General features: G+C 33.0%; 2 protein-coding genes across 20 annotated transcripts in view; both read left to right on the top strand.

The window, feature by feature from the left end:
* rdgB (retinal degeneration B) overlaps nucleotides 1-21,920 on the top strand; it is a 68,706-nt gene that overhangs the window by 27,961 nt on the left and 18,825 nt on the right. For 12 of the 19 annotated variants that reach the window (XR_015544391.1, XR_015544392.1, XM_087403994.1 and 9 more), the window contains exons 1-6: nucleotides 1,601-1,732; nucleotides 17,357-17,599; nucleotides 18,691-19,027; nucleotides 19,735-19,874; nucleotides 19,981-20,098; nucleotides 21,177-21,612. Coding sequence is in view for 17 of the 19 variants with exons in the window: in XM_087403994.1 (XP_087260120.1) it covers nucleotides 17,522-17,599; nucleotides 18,691-19,027; nucleotides 19,735-19,874; nucleotides 19,981-20,098; nucleotides 21,177-21,612 (1,109 nt within the window). In the remaining 2 variants the exon portion in view is untranslated. Of the gene's footprint in view, nucleotides 1-1,600; nucleotides 1,733-14,152; nucleotides 15,375-16,613; nucleotides 16,665-17,356; nucleotides 17,600-18,690; nucleotides 19,028-19,734; nucleotides 19,875-19,980; nucleotides 20,099-21,176; nucleotides 21,613-21,920 lie in introns of those variants that run through there. The other 7 variants (XM_011062388.2, XM_087404005.1, XM_087404004.1 and 4 more) reach the window with 5 other exon arrangements.
* LOC147910293 (uncharacterized) lies at nucleotides 1,527-12,158 on the top strand. The gene is given in 4 exon segments (XM_087404425.1): nucleotides 1,527-1,610; nucleotides 3,565-9,021; nucleotides 9,772-10,098; nucleotides 12,039-12,158. Coding segments are annotated over 3 exon segments (699 nt in total). The 5' UTR covers nucleotides 1,527-1,610; nucleotides 3,565-8,769.

The raw sequence follows: 21,920 nt of genomic DNA, 5'->3' as shown, positions 1-21,920 counted from the left end.
TCTAGGGAAAAAAAATCTGATGTACGGAATCACTTATGATCTCATAATTAGGATGTAACTAGGACATTAATTGGGTTTGTATGTAATTTTGATGTAATTTTTGATATACTTTGACATCTCAAAACACCTTGTATATTTGGTTTTGTCCATTCTTTTGTTTGTGAATTGAACGTAGTCGTCATGGTGGGTTTTGAATGAAACAGCTGACACGCCGGCGCAATCTACGTACGAAGCGAACAATCATTGGCTGTTCCTATTTCCTATACGACTGTCGAAGTTGTCCACATCAGCGTTATGAAAATGTTGTGTCATCAATATCACCTAATGTATTATTTAATCTTGTTGCATGATTTTTCTTCAATAATGATTGATTTCGAAGATGGATAAATATTGTAAAAAAATGTGAAAAAGAATGTTCGATTTATTTTTTATAAAGCAAATTTAGACATTATATATTTTGAAAGAATTTTAGAATTGAGTGATGTTTGATAAATGTTTGATGAATTCAAAGACGCATAAGTAAAGTCACAAAGATTAAAAAATTAAGAAATTAAAAATAGTGGTTTATACATCAATTCAAGAAATTTCATAATTATTATTGAATGTGTAATATATAAAGTTAAATAGCAAAATGTGATTTTGAAGAATTGAAGAATTCGACAATTTTAAAGTTGATTGGTTTGATGAAAAGGAGACAAGCAAACATTTAAATATCAATAAACAAAAAATATCACAGTTAATCAATGTATACACTAAATGTTTTAAGAAACTTATAATTGTTAACAAAAAGCATGGACAAAACGAAATATGCAAGGTGTTTTGAGATATCAAAATAAATATATTAAAAATTATATCAAAATCCAATTATATACAAATCCAATTAATATCCTGGTTACATCCTAATTATGAGATCATAAAATTCAATATACACATTAAAAATTTATATGATATTGTGGAAATGAAGAATTTGAAAATTTTAGAGTTGAATCGTGCAAACGTTTGATAAATTCAAGGACGTGAAACTTCTTAAAACCTACATTCGCGTATATCGAAAACTAAAAAATACTAAATTAAGATTTATATATATTTGTCAAGAAATTCATATAATTACTATTGAATATATATAACATAAAAACCGAAAGTATAGAAAAATATAATATTATGGAATCGAAGAACTTGAAAATTTTATACAGAGTTGAGCGACAAATTCGAGGACGTTCAAAGTTCGCAAAGATTCATAGATCGAGAAATTAAAAATATAAGGAGGACTGAAAGATTCGAACATTCCAAGGTGCCTTTAGCGCCATTGTATCAAGCTACAAAGATGTCAAAAGCATACATTTTTTTTTGTTCGACTCCTCAAAGATACTAGATACGGTATTGCTCTTTTAATCACGACAGCGCAGGCGTTGAAGGAGCTGCCTTATCAACCGAGATGACATCCCAACGTAGGGTCTCGCCTTGGCCGCGTTCGAGGAGTCGTCGCGTGAAAATGCCGGGGAACACTGCGATCGCACGATCGTCGTGTGTGATCGTTCGTATGTAAACCCCCGCGAGTACGCCTACAATTGGAGCACCTATTGGCGATCGAGAAGCTTATTAGGGAATCGGTAAGTTGGTCGATTGGTGTGTTTTGACGAGTGCGTACAATCGAGCGACAAATCTACTGCATGTCTGGCGAACGACAGAAAATTGTTCGGCGAATTGAGAAACGGCGCGCGTAATCATCATGGTAAGTCGTTGAGTTATTTTATAGCCTGTACTCCGATGATCAATGATGATGGACAGTAGCGTACGAAAGAATTAGAGAAGGGAACAGGATGAAGAAAAGAAGTACTAAAAGGAAGAAAGAAGGCACGTGCGAAAAATATTTAGAGAGGATATATAGTAATATTTAGAGAGGAGATAAATTATATTTAATATTTATTTTTTATGCAGAAACTGTTCCTTTTCTCTTTTTCTCTTTGTTTCTTGGAAATGTTTGCCTACGTGAGCGTTTTAGCCATAGTTGTTATATATATTTTTTCTTTGTATCAATTTATTAATTTATTAATTAAAAATATTAATAAACATTATTGATAACCCTTAGAAAAATTTAATATTCTAAGTATTAAATTAGTTAATGATTAATTATTTCTTTTGAGTATTAAAAATATTGTTGTTTTTAATATTAAAAAAAGTAATTAATTATCAACCAATTTATTACACAGTATTAAATTTCTCAAAAGAAAACCGAGAAGATAAATAAGATAAAATCGGATAAAATAATTCTATTGTGTTTACCGATAAAATTATTTGTTTCATCGGTTGGAAGATTTTGTGATGTTAGAAATCATAGTTGTAAGTGCGCATAAGATGATGCTAATTTCATATTACGATTTTCCAAATAACTTCAAAAATTTCCTTTATCTCTCAATTACTTTAATATTTAAGTTATTTCATATATTATATGGGATAGAATTTCGGTGAAATTGATTCTACTTACTACTTAGAAAACATAGTATTTGTAAGACAGAGCGTCATTAGTTAGCTTGTAATATAATTAATTTATGACATAATATGATTTATAATAGTATTACTTAGGACAGGTCTAAGAATTATAATTTATTTTACGGATGCTGCTGCGTACATCTCAGACGATTAGTCATCGTCAGAATTGTTCATATTCATGGATTCACAGATACTTGACTTCATGAATTCAAAATCCATTGACCTTTGTAAGTTTGCGTATCCTTGAGTTAAATCTTTGATCTTTAAATCTACTAGATTGTTTTATAATGGTCGCATCTCAACAAATTGTGAATTTAGATTTTAGATTCGAAAATTATTTGTTCAACGGTTCTAACTCCATAAAATTGATAAATCATTTGTTGGAATTTAGAGACATTACATAAATAAAATCACTTTTGTATCATTATTGAAAAAATATATTGAAAATATATTATGTAATTAGCAAGTTTTATTTTTAGGATGTTTTTGCTAGTTTGATCTTCATTATGTATGTATTTATTATGTGGTATGTTTTATTTTATTGCAGATAGTTTTATGGATAGCTCTTCAAATATTATAATATCATATTTTCAATTGTTTTTTATTTAGATAAACTTTTTGTTAAATGATCTCTTGTGTATTTTTAATTGTATTATTAATTGTAAATATAGTACAGTCAGATTACCTCATAAAAATTTATTAAATATAATTTAAAGTTATTATCAGTTGTAGAATTTTTTTTTGAGTCGCTGTGACTAATAGAAATTTTAAATTTATAAATCTTCGATTATTAGTCGTAGTTTGTCGTATTTTTAATTTTGTTTCCACTAATACAAACTTAGAGTGATTTGACTGAAGAAAATAGTTTATTATACTTTTAACGTGCTTTTTTAATCTGCCCCTGTCATTATTTTGAAAACAAATGTTTTCCAATCGCGCAGTCACGCTTTTCGCTTTTCACACTTGGGACTCGTTTTAACATTTGCGATTAATGCTCCACTTTGTGGAAAATGTCGCGCCCGTGATGTCCAGTGCAAATAACCGCACCCGTGTCTCGTTATTATTTTACTCCAGTTGACGATAACGGAGGACATCACAATGTTGACGTCACTTCGGCTGAATGAGAGCGAACTTCTAGTATCTCCCTCTCTCTTTAAGAGACGTCATAAATGACGTCAGACATTTGGAAAATCGATTAAGTATAGGCTCGTCCCAATTTTCAACAGGAAAGTTTAATAATAGCCTAATAGTGGAAAGGTGAGATTCCGAGATGAAGAATAATAGGATTTATTTCCTTATCTATTTCTTTATCTATCTCTTTATCTACCTATGCAAAAGAGTCTGATTGCATTAATTCTGTTTGAAAATAGATTAATTAGAATTTTCCAGTTGAATCTATTATAATTTTAGTTGATGTAACCTGAATTCTAATTGATGTGATCGGAATCTTCTGGCTCATCCATTTTCAACCAGAAATTTTTCTCAGTGCATATATATATATATATATCTTTGCGTTCATATTAATCATTTTCCTTTCTTTTTTTTCTATCTATATAAATATTCTATTTTTTTTTTAGTTTTATTGTCCTAAAAATGTTCTATTTATTAAAACAAATAAATATAAAGAAAGAAATAGTTTTATATCAGCTTATCAAAAAAAAAAATCGCTTATGAGTGATGGAAACACTTACAGAAAAAGCTCGTTGAAGAAAAAGTGCTACTTTAGTACTTTCAATTATTCATTCCATCTGTTTAATTATGCGATATGGCAAGCCTGTTATATTGCGGTTAATGGAGATGTACCATATATATGTATACAACACGGCCTCGGAGAATCTCGCGTGCCGAGCGACGCAATTAGGTTTGCACAGCTGAATGATGGGCTATAATAAACCGCATATGTCCACTACTAATTATGATCTACAATAATTAGAAGTTGAGACTCAAGAAGCATCGATTTGTTTTCCGACAACGTTCATGCTTCGAAACGAGAACTCTCTTAGCGGTTAATAATAAGTACGTGACGAGAATAAATGCAGAAGATGCTTTTAAGATTGAGCATGCATTAGGATTGAAGAGAAAAATCTCGAAAAATTACCTAACCCTTATCTCTCATTGACCTGCAAGGTCTCATAAATTTATAAATTAATATAAATTTGTTTAATTTTCTTGCTTCGCAGAATTTCACCCCTATAGACTTTTTTTATTTTAAGGACTTTTCCAATAAGTTGTTAACTTGATTTTCTCTGTTTTCAACTTGATTCTTTAATTCTTTGGATCTATACGTATTCAGAATTTTTCTTTCTATTTTCAGAGCTTTGTTCTCGTGAAACTTCCAACTCTCTGAATCCATTGTTTCGCATATTTTTTTTAAACGATCTCTTGATTCTGCAAACTGTTGAATACATCACACGATGATTTAACAAATAATTTTTGGTATAAAAAAATGAATTTATATTATATACACGCGCGTTGTAGTGAATTCTCTTATTTCTTATAGCTACATATATAATACGTCGTACATTTGATGGATGAATGAATAATATCATCTCTCGAAAAATGAAAACCTTATTTTAACAAGGTATATTGAGTATATACATATATATCATTTGCCTTAGAAGTACAAATAATATTTTAGTAATGATTTAATTAACAATCAAAGAATAATAAATCAAGATTTATAAATATAAATAACAAAATCGTATTTTGGAATTAATTTTGAGCGGATCTTATACCAAGTATCTTGATAGGTATGTTTAAAATTAGAATAATGACCATAATTAGAATAATTAATTATTTGACAGTAAAGTAAAATTTTAAAAAGTATGAAAAATATGATACAAATTTTAATTTATCTTTTACTTTTCGTTGAAAAAGAATCATTTTTTTGTCTAATGTGTACATTATATACTTAATTTCAAGGAAAAATAAAGTAAATGTAAAGCAGAAATCTTTTTCATGCTGCAATGGTAGTTGCAAACATCTTCATATTACAATAAAGCAGTACAAGTCGCTTTTTGAGAATTCTAATGGCAAAGGAGACATTTATATATTTTTAAGCGATATATATGAAATCGAATATTTATACATTTGGAACATTTTTGCTTGCGTGTATTTTTATTTGCAAATGTCACTGCGACGAAAATACAAGGGGGAAGGGAGGATGTATTACGTTTAATTACTGGAAAGAATCAAGGATATGAAGTAAGGAAAAAAAAGGAAGTGAAAGAGATTAACGAACGTCAAGGTCTTAACTTTTTATGAGGCAAAAACTCATTTGTAGTTCAGCAAATTAGTACGTAGATCTTTTATGCGTCGTACACATTTCGGCCGGATGTTGGGTCACACCGGGAGTGTGCCTACTCTCGGAGGGTGAAAAGGAAACTTCGACCCGCCCTTTTGAAATGTCAAAGGTTGCCGCGCAAGTCTCATCGACGTACCCCCGTTTCCCAGAAAAGCCGTTTCCCCGTGCGAATCTGGCAGCATTGTCTCTACTCCTTCACAGGATAATTCGCTATCCACGAGAAAGCAAACAAGCAGAAAAATAATATTTCTGACATTTGTTTAAAAAAATATTAATACAGATCTCAATAACAATCTTAAGATCAATAATAATGCGCTCCGATTTGGAACACATAATTCATACATATTTATCAATAAAACAAATAAACATCGACGAGGCGTCAACGGAAAGGAAATCATGCATAATTCATGATGGATTTCCATTCCGTCGAAAATCAAGTTTACGAAGTTTAATCGAATAAGTATCGTAAATATATATGGGTCTCTCTTCATATATGGGTCAACATTATAACAATTGCGCTCAGGGAACGGAGTTTTATAAAAAAGACGCATAATCGATGGCCGATACATTTCTGGTAAATGTACAAATAAATTAAAAGTGGGCGTTCTTATTTTATCGACAAAAAAACTCCTATGTCTGTCGGGGTTAATAATAATCTTAACGATTCACCGTGATCGATGCTCGGAGCCTTTGATATTTTCGCACAATTATTGTATTAATACCGTACCAGAATATCCGAGCCACTCTTCCCTCGAAAGGTCAGAACCGGTGACATTACAATTCCATCGAATTCTGAAAATTTCCCATTCGTCGACCGCGAAGTGAAAAGACAAATACTCGCGACATCCGAGAGGCGTAATTAAATGCCACGCGAAAGATCCGAGGCAGAATTGAAGCTTGAGCCCTTTGTCGTTGGCTCGCAAACAATTTTATTTTCCTTCGTGTTCGCTCGATATTCAGTCTTTATGGGAATGGAAGGCCAAATAGAGTTTCTTGGCGGATGACGCCGGATATTGCGACTAGGACTAAATTTAGATGTGCAGGCCTAAATTATCCCTCTCGCTTCTTTAGAGAACGTTGTACAAATATATACGAACTCTTTGTTTACATTTATTAGATTTATAATCTGAACAGAACGTTTTTTTCGTCGTAATATTTTGCATATATTATATAATAATTATGCGTTACTGTATATTTGTTATTATATTATTATAAAATGGCACATCATTTTATAATTACATTATAAAATTATGATTACAATTATAATGTATTATAATAATATAATAATTATACAATTGTATTTTATATGCCTTTTCTTTCTCATCATATCAACTCTGATATATAATATAATAACAAGTATTATTATTATTATTATTACATTCAGATAAAAAATTATTTTGAAGAAACGATTGCGACCGAGCTTCCAAGAAAATATTTGATCGAAGAGGAATATGTGTTGCGAGAGGCAAATATGAAAATATTTTCCACTGGAAAAGCAGGTGGCGGACTGTTTACCAGCTTCCGTCTGGTCCAGACATAGTGCCGTATCGATAAAGTGCGGATTAAGCGATGTTTCCTGTTTATCACGTGACGCTTCATGTTTAAGTGCACTCTGCCATTAATCTCATCTTCTGGAGGGATTAAACGGACACATTTTCTTCGACGTCTTGTTAGGCGTTGCCGTAACAAAGAGTATCGAACCGTTGCTTTTAGGGTTTCACAAGTAATTGGGTGTCGTATTATCCAACCCAAATAACACATGTCGCAAATCCAAGTTTATTTTCTATTTTTCATAGATTCTACGTTTTATACGCGCACATAAAAATGTCCATTTTTTTATCTAAGCCCGTTTCCATCAATGTAGATTAACTTCAATCTTGGTTCAATCTACTGTTTCTAAGAACTAGTAAAAAAGTAAAGAATAGATTGAATCGAGATTAAAAATTAATTTACCTTGGTAGAGCGGGCATTAGTTATTTATTCGTACCATAGATCTAATAGGTATAAACTATACATTCCTTGTGATCTTAGCGTCTTTCTTTCATTAGAAACAATTGGAACATATCAACATCTCTCTTTAACTCTTATACTTTAAAGAGAAAGAGAAAAAGAAAGATATTCAAGCTACCTCACTCTTTCTAAACTAATAGTGATAACTTCGTAGGAATGTGCAATTCTTATTACGTTCATAACAGTCTATTCACATTATTTGAAATCTCTTAAGAAGAAAAAAAGGAGATAAATATATTCGGACATTGAAGAGAGAGAAAGCGAAGATGCTGCAAAAGGTACACAGACTTCATAATAGAAGAAAATAATAGGTCCATTGCTTGTACTTTTTGTATCTTAGAAGAAGTTCTTGTTGTATTTTTGTAACCTTCGCTTTTCTTCTTTTCAACGTCCAAACATATATTTATCTCATTTTAAGTGCAAAAAAAAAATTTTTTTTAAATTGTATGCAAACATTGTAGATCTAATAATAGCGATAACATATTAGAATAACCAATCAAATTTGAGCCCAAATTTATTTCCTTACTGCGCATTCACGAAAATATTACTATTTCTGATTACGTGTATGGTTTAAAATGAATTTTCAGCAATTCGCTACTCAATGGCTGCGTTCAGCAAGACACAACAGTTTTGTAACCGTTTTATGATTATCTACTGAGATAGGATCATTCTCTAGATCTAAAAGTATAATCCAATCAACGGGAAGAAAACCTTCCAATTGCAAAATAAACGTCCTGCTAAAACTGAATGCAGTCACTTCTTCTGCTCTTAAACCATGCATGTCAATCGACTATCGCGAAATAATCATAATGATAACTTCAAACGAAAAGAGCCTCCTTGTGGTTAGAATCCTTAGGTCTCGATTGCGCTTTTCATCTCGAATTTCCCTTGAGAGAATCTGAAGAATCTGACGCAACCGAAAGAGGATTCGTAGGCGATACACGAGACGTAACATTCGTTGAAAGATGTCGTTCGCTCGTATCTGGAGACCGTTCGATTTGCGATGCCTAACATTCCGACATTTCCGACGAAAGCTTGGCATATTCGAGAGATCGAAGAGCTACGACTCGCGAACAGCATCGGATCCTTACTCCTCGATGGATGATCATTGCGATCCTTGCTCACCGCCGTGGAGACCATCGTGTCCTCTTCCCCGGAGCCAGTTATCACTTTATTACCCGCACACCGGTAACGTTGGGAATTCCTTCATCCGTATTTCTTGAACTTTCCCGATAAATTCGTAACTACGGCACACTAGGAATTCTGCGGCGCTGAGATTTAGATGACTTGAAATTAGAATGAACGATCGAAATGGAGGCTGTATATACGAAAAAGAATGGTTTTGTTAAAGAATTTAAACATTTAGCTAAATCTGAAAATAATTAATTATTTATAATTAATAATTATGTCGGATCATCAAAATAATTATGCGTTAAACAATGCTGCAAGATGTTTTAACATTCTAGCAATTCTCTTCAGAATTTGAGTATCTTATATAATTATTTTGATGTTTCAAACAAAATTATTTTTAGATATCTATAGCTAAATTTTTAGATACTTCAATAAAAGCGTTTTTTTCATGTACAGAAAAACGAGAGGACAAAATCATGTGTTATTTTAGAAAAAAAATATAACTTTGACTTTAAACTATTATAAAATTTTGTTTATTATATACGCGTATAAAATATAAAAGATAACATAATTATTTTTTTAAATACATAAATCAAATACAAAATTTGATGCAAAAGGAGAAAGTTATTAAATATCATATACTTTAATCAAATTCATATTTTTCTGCAAATTGAAATAAAATTTGAACACAACTAATTAATATTATCAGTAATAATTCGAAATCTAATTGAATTTGCTTTATTTTAATATTTCGCCCTTTATTTCGATATTGCACGTTCATCAAGAGAAATATTTCATAGATTGAGAATTTGGTATGAATTTAATTTATCGTTAAGAGAAATGCCGAATGCAATGCTGCAATGCAATTTAATTTCGCCGTGAAATTCCTAGCGATGTACGTTATTAACAATCACATGTACAATACGATCGATTGTTTAATAGATCCACGCAAGGTTATATTTTGGCGTATGCTGTGCCTTTTCGTCGCGTTGCCGATCGTCGCGATTACGTCGGCAATTATTTATACACAGCATCAAGAAGAAGCGAAGAAGCCGAGGGAACCGTTCCAGAATCTCCCGTACCTGTATCGTCGGACTAAGGTTCTAGTTGGCCCCATTTGTTAGAACTGTCAAGAGAAATAAGACTTAAGGAATCTTTCTACTGTTACAATCCGGTGGTTGCGCGAACTTAGATTCTCGTGTGGATCTCGTTTTATAAATGTCGAATTTTATGATTGATTCTTCATTAGCGAGAGAGTTTAATCGTTGACAAAGAATCAAACAGTTGTATTATAGATTAATTACAGAGCGATCGTATTGCAGATCGCTCATGAAATTTATTATTCAACTAAGTTGATCAGATATGAAGATGAGATATTATTAATCTGCCATTAAATCACATAGTATTGTTTTTGTAGAATTTATATATATTACGAATTGTATTGATTAAGTATAAAGATGAACAATAAGATATGTATTTGCTTTTGTATTTTTGATGCACAAAAAGTGTAAAAGCAAATCAATTTTGATCAATCTATTTCGAAAATATTATTTTTCAAATATTTAATACACAACTGTCTAAAGAATTTGTATCCATATTTTTTTTAATTTTGCATGATGATTATATTTTGGAACTTAAATTTTTTCTTTATTTGGTTATATTTATTTATCACGATAGTTTGTTGTATCTCTTTGATAGCTAGACCAATTTTTTTGGTGGTTTCAGTTGCACTGTCCGACAAAATTTTATATCTTTTTTTTTGCAACACAAATGTCAAGGATCATTTTTGATTTATAAAAATATGGACAAAAGCCTGCTGAATCCATTAACAAAATTTCAATTTTGAAAAAAATGAGATTAAAAAAAATGAAAAATGATGATTTGAGAGTTTTCGTGACATTGTGGCACTGATATCTTATTTTTTCTAAATTTCATTAATGTCATACAAAAGTATCAACTTGTAGTTTTAAAATGCATTTTAGTTCGTTCCGATGATTTTTTATTTTCGAGTTATATACATATATTATAGATACACATATTATGTAGGAAAAAAATTATTTTTCAAATTGTTATATCTTGAAAACGAAAACACATCACCACATTGAAATGAATTAAAATGCATTATACACTGTAAAAAAGAAAATGTTAATTTTTCTGAGACATATAAAAATGTTAAAATTAACATTTTTGTGTTAATTTTAACATTTTTGCATGTCTCAGAAAATCCACTAAACGTCTTTAAATTAACATTTTATTTTTTACAATGTAAAATAAAAAATTGATATTTTCGCGTGATATTAATAAAATTTATAATAAGAAAAAAATTGATACTAATGTTACAACGTTATGAAAATCCTCAAAATCATCATTTTTTGTCACTTTGATGCAACTTTTCTTAAAATTGTGATGTGCTAGTTAAATTTTGTTAACGAATTTGTATTTAGAAGGCAAAAATACGGAAATGTCTATTATCATTTGTGCTGCAAAAAATTGTGTTGGACAGCGTTATCGATTAATGAAGACCCACAATTCTACCGACCTTATTCCAATTTACCTATACAATAAATTTCATTATAATTTTTCCTGCACTGAGAAAAATTTTTGATTGAAAATAAACGAACCATAAGATATTGACTATAGATATTAATCAGAATTTTGGTTATCTCTAAACTAGAATTATCATAGATACAATCAGAAAATTCTGATTTGTCCATTTTCAACCAAAATTCTAATTGACAGACAACAAATTAAAGTAATTAGACTCTTTTTTCAGTATATATTTCGTAAAATTCGCAAAAGAAAGGACAATGAAAGAAAACTCTTCTAATTTTCTTCTAATTTTGGATTTGTAAACAGAGTAATTTTTCAGTTTTATTATTTCTCTTTTGATTGCGTGAATTTTTTTTAGTGACTCGAGACAAAATTATTTATCTACCTAGAAATTAAGAAACCGTAAAATTGCTCATCTGTCAGAGGCTTCACGCAATAGATAGTAAATCAATCGTGAATACTATTATCAAATCTACTTTACAAATTCTCTGAATATTCGATGCATGAAATGCTAAGAGATCCGCATGTATAACTTCTTTTTCTCTTTTAACAGCGATTTCCTTGGGGCGATGGCAATCACTCGTTGTTTCATAATCCCGTGAAAAATCCAATACCGCCGCATGGTTATGAAGTCGAAGATCCGAATGCATTACCCAAGAAAGCTGGCAATTAGTAGAAGCGTGAGAATAATTTGGTTCTGCTAGTGGCAGCTGAAAATAGTGGCGAGACAAATATGACGACTTGTCTGCTCGATACGCGGCGGTTGTTTTAATTTTTAATTGTTTCTTGCCGCTTTAACGAGAGAGAGAAAGAGAGAGAGAGAGAGAGAGAGAGAGAGAGAGAGAGAGAGAGAGAGAGAGAGGAATATTACATGTGAAATATTAAATTTTAATTGGAACAAGATTCTCGATTGCGTAAAGTGATTGCAGCTCGTTACTTACGATTCGATGATATTTATTTATTTGAAATTATTACGGAAATAATTGTTTGAAATCGCTATATAAAAGTTTAAATAAAAAAAATTCCGCCAAAGAGGCGCTTTGTTAAAATTGTTTCTCTTACATTATTTTGTCTTCCAGCATCGAGGTTCTATTTTTCCGCGTGTTTTATAGATCGTTTTAGTCTATTAAATTTAAGCTTGTAAAAGAATTGGAAAACAACGGCTCTTTACAATTTTGAGATTTTAAAAGATGTATAGAAAAATTCATACTGTACTTACGCAAGTAATTGCTTGTTTCAAGTATTTAAAAAATTCATATTTCGCAAATTTATTATAAAAGCATCAAATTTATTCAAAATATATATTCCGAATCTTATAATAAATTTATATAATCCTTCAATTAAGATTATTAAATTAAAATAAATTACTTATTACACAAAGTCGTTTCTTTCTAAAATTGCTTTCTAAAGTCGATCAGTCTTGTAACATTCTTCAAAAGAAAATAAATTCTTGTTTTGAATATGTAATGAGTATTTTAAAAATTTGTAATAAGTATATTTTAGTATTATTATCAAATTCTTTGTTAAAGATAATCGTTACTTAAAAGTGAATCGAGTAACCATTTTTCTTAGCAATAGAATCATATTTTTCTGTATGATGTAAGTACTTGTGGAATCCTTCGGGGAAATTTAGGTTCGGATCAGGTGTCAAAAGGTGCAAAGATATTTTCAAGATATCTCGCTGTCGAATTGGATGACGAATACCCCCGAAAGGGTTAAAGTGACTTCGACAGAGACAAGACGTCGCACGCCGGTATCGCGGCGTCGCGACGCCGTTTTTGGTCTCGCCTTCTCGCGAAGGTTCGTCGGCGCGCGAGTGGCGCAGCTGGTCTCGCGCCTTCTTGGTCGTTCGGGGGCGATCAATAGACCGGGTGGCGGTGGAGGACGGTGGTTGTCCGGGCAGTGGCGAGTTAACCACCCCGGCGTCACATTTCTATTATCTAACAACAATCTCCGGTATCATGTCTCCATTATCTGGAAACGATCCCCGACGAGATCCCACATACCTACATCCGCCACGTAGATAAGAGGTGGAGTTATCTTCGAGCTGTCATTATGACTTGAATCGTCATGACACTCCTTATTTCGGAGATGCGCATACGAGATCTGTAAATGTGTCGATTGTCTTTCACATTATTTGAAGATCATTCTTGGTAATCTTTCAGATTAATCTTTTCAACGTCATTACGCGATTACGAAGAAGCGATCCTTCATGGAGAATTCTTCAGCAAATTGCTTTTGCAATATTTTATTCGTTCTTACACGAGAGATATTACTGGTACACTTTTATATCATACATTACGACATAAAAGTGCACTGGTGGATGCATCGTGTAAAATGTAAAAGTATGCAAATGTAGAATTTAAAAGTACGTATCTTACACGCGATAAACGACGATAGTAAACGTAAACGAGTCTTTTAAATCTTTTCATAATTGAGGGAAAAAAAGAGATCGCCTCCCAGTTGTAAATCCCACCAATATGTAAATCTCTTCAACCATGTGACGTGCGTAAACTACGACGGTGTACGCGTGCGAGTTCTTTGTTGCAAAATAACATGTTTGTTCATTGGCGCCGTTTAATTTACGGCCCTGCCCGCGGGCTCGTCGGGTCGCGAGGTGCGAGCTCCGATTGGCCGGCAGCGATTTCGCGGGTTCGACGAGTCGCGCGTGCGATCGCGCCGCCAATCGAGCAGCCTTCCTCCGCTTCCGCCGTCAGTTCAGTCGGTGGCGACGCGTCGCCGTGTTCGCGTGTTGTGTGTCGTCTTTATGTGTGTGTCTTTCGCTGTCACTTAGTCCCATCGTCGTCGAGCCGCCCCCCTTAGTACCCTTCAATCGCGCCCTCGCCGTCCCCGCTGTGACATCATTCGCATCATTTGACGTCATTGTTTAACCCTTTTATCGGTAATTTGGGCCGCCCGCTTTTTTTGTGCTTTCAAAAGCTTTCAAAGCGTACGTTCCTTCCTCTTAATCGAATTTACGTGAACTCGTGTACAGTATAAAAATAAATGCATGAATATGTTTCTTAATTGATCGCAACGCGTAGAGATGAGTTTTATGTATGTTTCTTTATCTTCTTTGATGTTGAGATTTAAAACAATTCTTGAGTTTACATCGCCGCGATACTGTTGTTCTGTGAGAAGTAATGCTATATCCTTTACAATTTTGAAGAAGGATCGTAATAAACATAATATACATTAATTTATTGTAAAAATAATTTATATTTGAAGGGTTTATATTTACTAAGATTTTTTAAAGTTTTTCTCTTTCTCTCTCTCTCTCTCTCTCTCTCTCTCTCTCTCTCTCTCTCTCTCTCTCCTCGTAATTTATTATTAACTATAATAATCTGCTTCACATCTCATTTATTGTCACTTAAAACTTATTTTTTATTAAATTAACAATTTTGTTCTGATTAATAATAATTCTAGCGTTTTATTTCTGAAAATGTTATATATGTATACTGTATACTGTATACAATTATACGTAAGTTATTTTTTTATTAAATTATTTTTTTATCTACAATTAAAATGATTTAATAGAAAACTGTTTTTAAAGTAAAAATCAAATTCATTCACTGAATTCTGCACTCGCGTGCAGAAGCTACACAAATTGATTCCCTTTGCAATTTTTCGCGCTTGAGCGAAGCGACGAATGAATTTAGCGATTAAAGGATCAATTATCGTTCACAGCGAACGTAATCGCAAATTTCTCCGAATTGGAGTGACAGAGTGACACGCGTAGTTCTCGCGTCTCGATTCCGTGTATCTCACTTCCGCGAAGCGAACTTTAATCGGGACACAGGAAAGATGTAAAAATCCGAAAGTAACTCCGGAAACTGCGCCGTGCGTTGGCGTGTCCGACGTTATCATCGACATCTACCGTTCGTACAGAGTAAGCGTGCATTTATACGGAATTCGCAGAACGGCGATTAAAGTTTGCGATTAAAGTTTGCAATTTTATTTGTGGGTGGGTGTATCTTACACGTGTGTGCGTGCGTGCGTGCGTGGGTATGTGTTTACAGGAACGTTCGTAGTTTCATGAATACGGAATACAAATTTTGTAGCGAGTCGATCTGTACCGCGTAATTGCCGGTTGCTAATTTCGCACGCAGGGGCTGACTCGCGTATAAATAAACATTTTGCGTATCGTTTTGTTGCTTCTGTCTGGATACGAGAACGCAGTTGCTTCCTATCGTGAATTATTCGCTGGAAATCAATGGCTTTATTTTCATAAAGCAATCTTTTTCGCGCAAAATTAGGAATATCGATAGACGATGGAGAACGAATTAAAATGTGATATCTTTAAAGTATTAAATTATAACGAATTGCCTTTCTTTCTGTTCAAATTTGTACAAATAATAATGTACTTTAAGATACGTAGTGATATTTTTGAGAAAATATTTTTAAGCTTGCCTCAAAATGTGACATATATATAATTTTAAATGAAAGAAATAAAATAAAAATATTGAAATTATATGATAATTTATATGACTGTTGACAATGCAATTAACAATTCTTGATTTGCATTGGAAATATATGTGAATATTAATTCATTATGCAATGCTGCGCATAATTATTATTTCGTTTGACAAATCATTTATATGCCAAGGCCACATTCACCTGTATAATATATTTGCATAAATTGTTTACTAAATGCATTGATAAAAACCTAGTTACGCAAGCTTAAACCTTTTATATTTTAGACACGGATTTATATTGTCCGCGTTGATTATTAATGGCTACTTTTAACTATGATTAAGCACCGGAACTACGAATGTTTCCGGCACAGTAAACATTCGCGTCAAAAAGGATGCGATATTTACGTATCGCTGAGCTTGCGATACGATCGACGCGGTTAATGTTCACCACAACGCGAATCCTGCAATCAAGACGAGCTATCAAAGAACTTAATTAACCAAAAAAAGATTCAGCAGCGCATAGCTTGGGTATAATAATAGAAGTTCTCGGTATCTATTAATTTTCTTCATTTTTTAATATATTTTTTTAAATAAACGAGTTGTAATTAAAGTCGCATGCCTCATTTTCAATTCTAAATTATCCTTTAATTACGCAACCCAGTTTCTCACAGTTGAAAGAACACACTTTTGTTACATGATTGTTTCATCGGCAGTGTTTATCAATATGTCGATATTATTGTTGAATTGTCATGAAGTATGACGCTGTAAGAATATAGAATAGACAATACACTGAGAAAAATGTTTGGTTGAAAATGGACGAAATGGAAAATTTCGATTATATGAATCAGAATTCTGGATTATCATAATTAATATTCTATTATTATATATAATTGTAAGATTTAACTAGGAAATTCTGATTCATCCATTTTCAATCAGAATTTCAATTAATCCAACCAATCATTTTTCTCGGAATAGACAATAGAATATAAATTATTGATAATACTTTTGAGACTTCCTTGTTTTCTTCAAGGAAATTTATCTCCGTATCTTAAATATCTGTATCATCGAATGCCAATGTGAACATTACAGTTCACTTCATCAGTGCGAGAAATATCAGGTTGCTTCTCGCTCTAATGAAGTTTCATTGCAATGTTCATGAAACGTTGACATTTAAATGATGTATCAAGACAACTCGTAAACCGCGTAACTTCCTTGAAGAAGAAATTATTTTCTTTCGTATTTGCTTTTTATTTTTCCCTTTACTAATTTACTTTCCGTCGGTGCCTTTTTCCAAGTGGGTTCCTGGAGATTGCATCAAGATTGTTATTATGTGATACGAGCACGTGAAATCGGAGGATTCTCGAATACTATCCGTGAAGCAATCGTAGCGCTCTACTTTAAATTCAGACCGTTCGATGTAACGCGATATGAAGATATCTTCTTTCTTCCATTGCAGAAGATTATACTTGACGACACAAAATGGAGACATCACTCGTGATCTTCGGCGAGAAAAACATCTCGAGATGTTGCGAAAACGTCGAACGCGGCGGCGTCCAGTATATCTGAAGGAGAGATACACTTTGCGAAGATGCACGGGTGATACAGGACAGGTTCCGACAAAATGTTGATCAAGGAGTATCGCATACCGTTGCCTCTCACGGTAGAGGAGTATCGAATCGCTCAGCTGTACATGATAGCGGTAATTATCGTAATTAGTCAGTCGCATCGACACACACACAGTAAAGTACATACTGTGTGTGCGAGTAATAATTACTTGTTTCAAGTATTTAAAAAACTTTATATATCTATAAACCTATCGTGAGTTCGTCACGAGCATTTAGGAAAGTTATTTAAAATATAATATATTCTGAATCCTAGTGGGTTTAATACTTCGATCAAAATTATTAAATTAAAACAAATTTGATTTGCTTATTATATAAAATAATTTTTTCAATTTTATTAATATTCTTTAAAAAAAATTCTTGTTTTAAGTTGTATGATAATAAGTGTTTTTGAAATTAGTAATAATTACATTTTAAGAGATTATTATCAAGAAAATATTCTTTGTTAAAGATAACCATTAAAAGAAAGGTAAATTAAGTAGATAATTATTTATCTTAACAATAGAATGATATTTTTCTGTGTGCACGCTTCGCAAGAAAGGACAGCAGCGCGATTTAATTCCGATTTATTTATCATTAATTGAGATTTATTTATATTTCGCACGTTTTATACGAATCTATAAACATTTACTTTCTACGAAAACTAGGCGTGAATTATAGAGAGTTTATTTTAGACCGTAAATCCCTGATTTCTGTTTTTAGAAGTTTGATTTATTCTGACTTGTCTATTTCCTGCTGAGTTTATTTGTGTATGTTTGATTTCATGATGCAAACTCATATCGAATATTAGTTGTCAATTATTATTGATACATATTAGTCGTAATGAATTGTATATTACTGGCCAATACTGATTCTAATGTGAATTAATTTCTCTCATAAAACGCATTATACATTGAAACGCTCGCTATCCGATATCGTCGACGTTACATTACGTTTTTTGTCTTTTGTAATTACTTATTTTGCATGTCTATCTTTTTTTCTCTCTTTTTGTGTTTTCTCTTTTTTTGTATTTTTTTGTTCTATTTGCGTCCTTATATACTGCGAATATGCCTGTTCAACAGCGACTGTTCTTTCATCGCAATATCCAAGATAAGGATAAAGATGTTATGGTCTACGATGAATTTTCTTTAAGTGATCAATAACCGTTCGCTCTGTGTAACTCGTGCAGAAAAAATCTCGGGAGGAGAGCAAAGGTGCCGGTAGCGGCGTGGAGATAATCGAGAACGAGCCGTACAACAATGGACCAGGCGGTAACGGGCAGTACACACACAAAATCTATCACGTGGGCAGTCATCTGCCAGGCTGGTTCAAAAGTCTCTTGCCCAAGTCGGCATTGATCGCCAAGGAGGAAGCATGGAACGCCTATCCGTACACCAAGACTCGCTACACATGCCCGTTCGTGGGAAAGTTCTCCGTCGAGATCGAAACTTACTACTTTCCAGACGACGGCCATCAGGAAAACGTTTTCAATCTCACCGGCAGTGATTACAGGAACAGGATCGTGGGTAAAGAGGAGATCAGATTAGATTAGAACGAAATGACGGATGACTGAATGACGTGCCATTTAACAGCGATGTAGAATTCTGATTGAACCTAAAAACAAAAGTACCATGAACTTCGTTAAAAAAAAAAATATTTGTCGTAACAATGGGACGAATTTCGCAATATTTTTTAAATAGATTTCTCGATGAAACTATATATTCGCTGTAATTTGTGTACGATTTTGTATATTACTATAGATGAATGCTCATCGTTTGTTTCTGTCTGTTTGAATTCGGATCAGTTAACGCATTCCGTGCTGCGTGGGTCACCGAATTTTCCATTCACGCCATTTGACATTTTGGCTATAAAAAGAAACGGAATTATAAAAGAATTTTTGTATCGTGCGTGGGTAATTACGACATATGATACAATATTGGTATTTTAAGCTTTTTTCTTTATAATAATAATAATTATTATTTTTGTACTTTTTTTAATCACTATATATATATATATAAAATATATATTATTGATATTATTTAATAACTATGATAAACATAAACAGAAATAAAACTGACGCGGTATGAAATGTTTTAATTAGATTTTCCGAGTATTAAAGAGATTTTTTTACCATTGCTCTAATAAGGCAATAAACGATCGTTGACTTCAATAATTAAGAAATAACACGATGTCACATTTACTCCGATTGACTCCGCGATAATCTGTTTCCAAGACATAATCGACATTGTCAAGGATCAGCCGTATGGGACCGACTACGTGAAGGAGGAGGACCCCAAGCTGTACGTGTCAGAGAAGACCGGAAGGGGCCCGCTGGAGGATACATGGCTGGAAGATTATTGGGCCGACGTAGAAGTATACATCCCTCATTTTTCTCACTCTTTCTCTATTTTTTTTTAAGTATCTTTACCTATTCGCTGAAGTAGTTTCACCGTTGATACATTAGCGATTCTCTCGCTAGGGAAAGCAACAGCCAACGCCGTCGGGAAAGTCACTAATGTGCGCGTACAAGCTATGCCGAGTAGAATTCCATTATTGGGGCATGCAAACGAAATTAGAAAAGTTCATACATGACGTAGGTTAGTACCGTTACGTGCTCACCTCTTTGCCCTATCTTGCCCTTTGGATGCCGGGTATTTTGACATTTTTATCTGGAGTCATTTCTTCTTCGTCGGGTCAGATTTGGGAAGATTATTTCTTAGAAATGAGATTGGTGACAATTCTGAGTAAAGATATCGCATGCTCTCTTTTCTTTGTAACACAGAACTGAAACAAAATTGGAAAAACTTTAACTTTGCCAATTAAGTATATGTTTCTCATAACGCGAATTAAGAATTCATACGTTCGGTACATCGAATGCCTTTGTAAGAAGTTGTACATTTTGTCGGAATTAACGAGTCAAAAAGAATTTCTTCAACATTGTGCGAGTGTAGAAACATTTTGAATTTGTATAGAATGGTATTTAAAGTTAAATTCATTAGGAAGCAAATAGTTATAAAAGCTAGAGTGCAAAGTAACTATTTACTAAAAAAAGTAACTGAAAGGAATTTGCACTCTGAAGCATTCTGTACATTGTAACTTATATATTTATCCATTTTTCGCTTTTCTACGAATAACGATGCTTTGATTTGAGTTTGTCAAATTTAATATGATATCAATTTTTATACAAAGAGCCCGGCAGCTAAAGGGTTAACTCTTTCGATCACGAATATCATTGTTTCGTTAAAAATCTTTTAATTTACATTATTTTAAATAAAAAATTAATCGCAAATTAAATTGCTATTTAAATATTTCTAAAGAAAAAGTTAATTCAAATGTATTGGAATTCCAAATCTATTATCTTATTATCTTTAATTTAGATAATTTATTATAGTTTATATTTACTTGCTGATCAAAGTCGAAGCACCCGAGAAATAAAAATAGATTTTTATTTCTCCGTAAACACTTATTATCTTGTTTCGAATTAACAGAATTATAACTTATTTCATTATCAATTCGTGCTATTATTTTTATATTCGCGATATCGGGCGTTGCCATTTGCCGATACTGGAATAGCTTCTTTCTTTCCATAACATACAAGAGGTCGTGATCGAAAGGGTTAATTTTAACCGGTGCACCCGGTCGGCCGTGCGTGAGACGTATTAAGGTCGATTCCAGCTCTGCGGAAGACAATGGTGCGGGCGCACAGGCAGGCCTGGGCTTGGCAGGACGAATGGAACGGTCTGACGATGGAAGATATCAGGGAGATCGAGCGGCAGACGCAATTGGCGTTGCAACGAAAGATGGGTCTCGGTGACTCAGAGGACGAGCTCGAGGATGGCGAGACTTGGAAAGTGAGCTCGACGGCGATAACAATGACAACGACGTCGATCACGACGGCAACGGCGACAGCGACAAACGCAACGATGACGTCGGAGGAGTCGGCAGTAGCCAAGACACTGGCGGCCACCCTGGGCAGCATCGAGAAGAACGAAGAAGTGCAGAGTCCGCCGTCTATCAGGAAGCCATCCGACATTCCCATTATCAATACAGCGGCCAGTTCCGAGGGCGAGATTAGTCCCGAAGACTCGCCGATCGATTTGGATGAGATCAAGTAAGATTATTCCACCCTATTTGCTTCACGCAGAATGCCGACAATTATGCCGATGAATAAACTTATATCTTCTATCAAGATTTTATTTTCAAAAAGATTTAATTGATTTTTACTAAATCGTGGTGCAATTATCTTAGTGAAAAAATGATTTTTCCTGACAATGAATTAAAGATACAAAACAAATTTCTCATTTGATTATTTATTATATATGATAGCTTTTCAGGAAAATTATTTTGTGTAACTATTATTTTGTATAACTTGAAAACATTCTACGTATTTATTTAATATTTTTGTATCTATTGACTAAG

Source organism: Acromyrmex echinatior, chromosome 3, assembly GCF_024713525.1.
Source record: "Acromyrmex echinatior isolate Ae372 chromosome 3, ASM2471352v2, whole genome shotgun sequence".
In the NCBI taxonomy this organism is placed as follows: Eukaryota; Metazoa; Arthropoda; class Insecta; order Hymenoptera; family Formicidae; genus Acromyrmex; species Acromyrmex echinatior.
The sequence above is the reverse complement of the archived record's forward strand: the minus strand, read 5'-3'. Positions and strand labels throughout refer to the sequence as shown.